At 65.6% G+C, this 3284-nt stretch overlaps 1 protein-coding gene across 1 annotated transcript in view; it reads right to left on the bottom strand.

The window, feature by feature from the left end:
* The window catches only part of MYRF (myelin regulatory factor), a 24790-nt gene that overhangs the window by 3169 nt on the left and 18337 nt on the right, over positions 1-3284 (bottom strand). The window contains 6 exon segments of the mRNA XM_014544544.1: positions 302-376; positions 1251-1353; positions 1586-1660; positions 1886-1973; positions 2588-2818; positions 3048-3239. Coding sequence (XP_014400030.1) covers positions 302-376; positions 1251-1353; positions 1586-1660; positions 1886-1973; positions 2588-2818; positions 3048-3239 — 764 coding nt within the window.

Here is a 3284-nt window from a genome sequence, read left to right as displayed (position 1 = left end):
CCCACCGCCCCCCCCCCCAGGTTTCTCTGCGTGTCTGTCTCCCACGGGGCCCCACACAGGGCCTGCGATGGGGTCCCAGTGCGTTTGCGAAGGCTGAGGAGAAACTCCCATAACTTGTGCTGAGTCACAGCTTCAGGTCCCGGCCACTTGCTTCCAGAGCAGGAGGGAGCCCGAGGGAGCTGGGCCCCGGCCCCAGCCTGACCTTGAGGTCCAGGCTCCCAACCCGCTGCCCCCCGCCCCTCACGCCCTGCCAGCCCATCTCTCCCCCAAGCCCCACACAGATACAGGGGCCTGTGCTCACCAGCAGCGCCACCTGGAAGTGGTAGGTGAATTCACGGAAGGACAGGATGGTCACTGGCCACTGGTGGGAAGTGCCCTGGGGAGAGGGGAGAGGGGTCAGGACAGGCCAGGCCACCATCCTCACCAGCGCTCCGCTCCGTGGCCAACGCAGAGAGCGCCTGGGCTCTGCGGCAAGTTTAGGAAGGAAACGCATCTCTGAGGAGATGGGAGGGAGCAGGGTCTGCTCTGGGCGGGATGGCAGCCACTCACTGAGCCAAGTGCCCACAAGTCCGCAGCTGCCTCTCCCCCCGCCCCGTCTACCTTCCCTCCTGCCCACGATGCTCTGGGCACATGGAAGTAGCTCATTTACCCGCCTCCCTACAGCCCAAGGAGGCGGCGCTGCTGACAGGTGAGGAAAGTTATTTGCCTAAAACCACTCGTGACACGCGGCAGAGCTGGACCCCAAACCCAGCTGTGTCACGCGCGCTCCCTGGCAGGGCAGCGTGAGGCCCGGCGGGCACCCCCGCCCCTCACAGCCCTGCCAGTTCCAGCTCCGCCAACACGCCACACCCCCCCTGCCTCCAGACCTCTGCCCCTGCTGCTCCCCTCTCCTGGGACACTGTCCCAGATTGTCCTTCAGGTCTCACTTAAATCAACAGGATTTTTTTTAATGGCTGTCCTCACCTGAGGCCAGATGGGTTAGCGCTCCCTGCCATGGGCTCCCAGGGCTCCCTCCCTGTCCCTGTCCCTGTCCCTGTCCCCATCACTGCACCCAAGTTAGTCCTTGTGGGGCCATTTTCTTCCCAGGGCTCTGCCAGGCAGGAACGGGACAGAGAGGCTCCCCCGTGCCTGGTGCACAGACGCCCAGCCCCCAAGTGTCCCTGTGGAGATGCCTGCACTCTGACCCGGCTGCCTCTCCTCACCCATTTGGGGGCCCCGTTGTGCTCCGGGGACCCCCAGCGGCCCCCTACCTGGGTGTCCTGGTGGGTGTGGAGGCTCTGTGGAAAGCCGCCCTCCTCGCACGGCTCCTCCGACCTCAGGCTGCACAGCACCACGGACACGGGGAACGAGGAGCTGGAGGAGGCCCGGGGAGCAGGGAAATGGGTTCCGAGCGCCCCCGCCCAGCCCCCTCCCCGCCAGCCCTCCCCTCCACCTCCCTCCAGCCCTCCCCTCCCCCTCCCTGCCCCGCCACCCCTCCCACCCACCATCCTGCTCGGTCCTCAAGGCCCCTTCGGGCAGCAGCCCATTCTACAGATGAGGAACCGAGGCCCAGGGACCCGGGTCTCCCCTCCCCACGCTCACTCACTTCATCTGCAGGGTCAGGCTGAGGTGCAGGGGGGTGCTGCCGCTGACAGGGATGTGGTAGGTGAAGTTCCCAGGCCTGAAAGGGCAAAGCTGGCTCCTCAGCCCCAGGCCACACCCACAGCCTCACCCCCTGGGCTCCTCAGCCCCCAGTCTCCATGGAGCCCGTCAGGGGCCTAGCCAGGGTCTGCGCCGCCTGGTGGGGGAAGTTCCTCCCCAGGGGGACAAGGTCTGGCCATGTGGGCCGCCTGGGCTCGGAGCACCTGAGGGAACCCGTGCCTGGGTGGGGGAGGAGCCAGCCCACCTGCAGGCACCCCCCGGAGCACAGTACTGGGCGGTGATGGGCATCGAGTTCTCCAGCAGCTGGATGGAGGTGAGGGCGGGCGCCGAGTCTGCAAGGAGAGGCGGAGGTGAGCATCTACCCCTTGGGGTTTCTCGGTCACTTTGAACTTCAGTCTCAGCAAGCCACAGCTTCTCAACTTTTTTTTCTTTAAGCCACGACACCCGTCAAATGCAAGTCGATGGGGAGGCCCAGTACCCAGAGCAGAGCCAGCTGGTCGAAGCCAGGAAGGCTCCTGGCCTCCCCTTCAGCCTCCAAGGCAGCCCAGGGGCACCGGGGAGGAACCCAGTTTGAAAACCTCTGCAAGAGAGGGTCCCCAGCTTTGTGTGGCTAAGGGTTTGAGGTTTGGGAAAACAAGAGCCAGGCCCTGGAGCCAGCAGGTTGGTATCAGTTCCAGCTCTGCCGCTGACGGGTTATACGGCTCCTGGCGAGCCCCTTCCCTTGTCTGCGCCTCTGTTTCCTCATCTGAAAAATGGGGACAGTCCCTTTCTTGCAGGAGTGCTGTGAAGATTACATGGGCGATCGGCGCAGGCTCCCGGCCCGATCCCTGGCTACTGACGGAGCTGTGCACCCAGACACTCAGGTGCCTGGGCTGAAACGGGCCCTGGCCAGGGAGCCCGGCTGGGCTGGGCTGGGCTAAGAGGTGCAGGGGGACAGGGCAAGTACCTGCTTGGCCCCAGGGCTGAGTGGGCGGGGGGACCCCTCGGCGGGCCCGGCCATGGACTCGGAGGCTGGGGCTGTTCTTGGTTTTGCCCTGCCCGCCCGGGAAGGGGACTGAAGGACTGGCCACCGGCTCCAAGCTCTTTGAATGCTTGGAGTGGCCGATGCCATTGGCTGCCAGGCCCCAGGACTTGGCTCTGATGTTGGTGCCGGGCAGCAGGGCCATCTGGCTGGGGTCTGTGGACAGAACCGGGGCGGGCTGAGAAGAGGGGACTGCTGCCTCCTGCCCAGCTGTCTCTACAGCCCCCCATCGGTCTCTGGGCCCCCCCAGGCGGCCCGCCAATCCTTTCCAGAGCCGCCTCCTGGGCTCCAGGAGACGCCCCCACCCATGGGCCTGTGGGGTCTTCCTCCAGACTCAGTTAAATAAAAACAAACCCAACCCCAGCCCTGGCCCCAGTAGCCATACCTGAGTGGTTAGCGGAGGGGCTGGGACTGGGGCTGCGACCATGGCTGGGGTCAAAGCTGGGGCCAAGACTAGGGTGAGTGGCAGGGCCTGGCGTGGGCGAGGAGCAGCAGACGACGGGGCAGGGGTGGCTGGAGCACAGGTCTAAGGTGCGGATGGCCGGTCCTGGGGCTAAGTGGGTCAGGCTGGGGGTAACTGAGGAAGCCAGAGGCTGTATGAGCCGGAGGGGGCAGCAGAGCC

Source organism: Myotis brandtii, unplaced genomic scaffold (assembly GCF_000412655.1).
Source record: "Myotis brandtii unplaced genomic scaffold, ASM41265v1 scaffold369, whole genome shotgun sequence".
Taxonomy (NCBI): Eukaryota; Metazoa; Chordata; class Mammalia; order Chiroptera; family Vespertilionidae; genus Myotis; species Myotis brandtii.
This window is presented reverse-complemented; position numbering and strand designations above follow the sequence as displayed.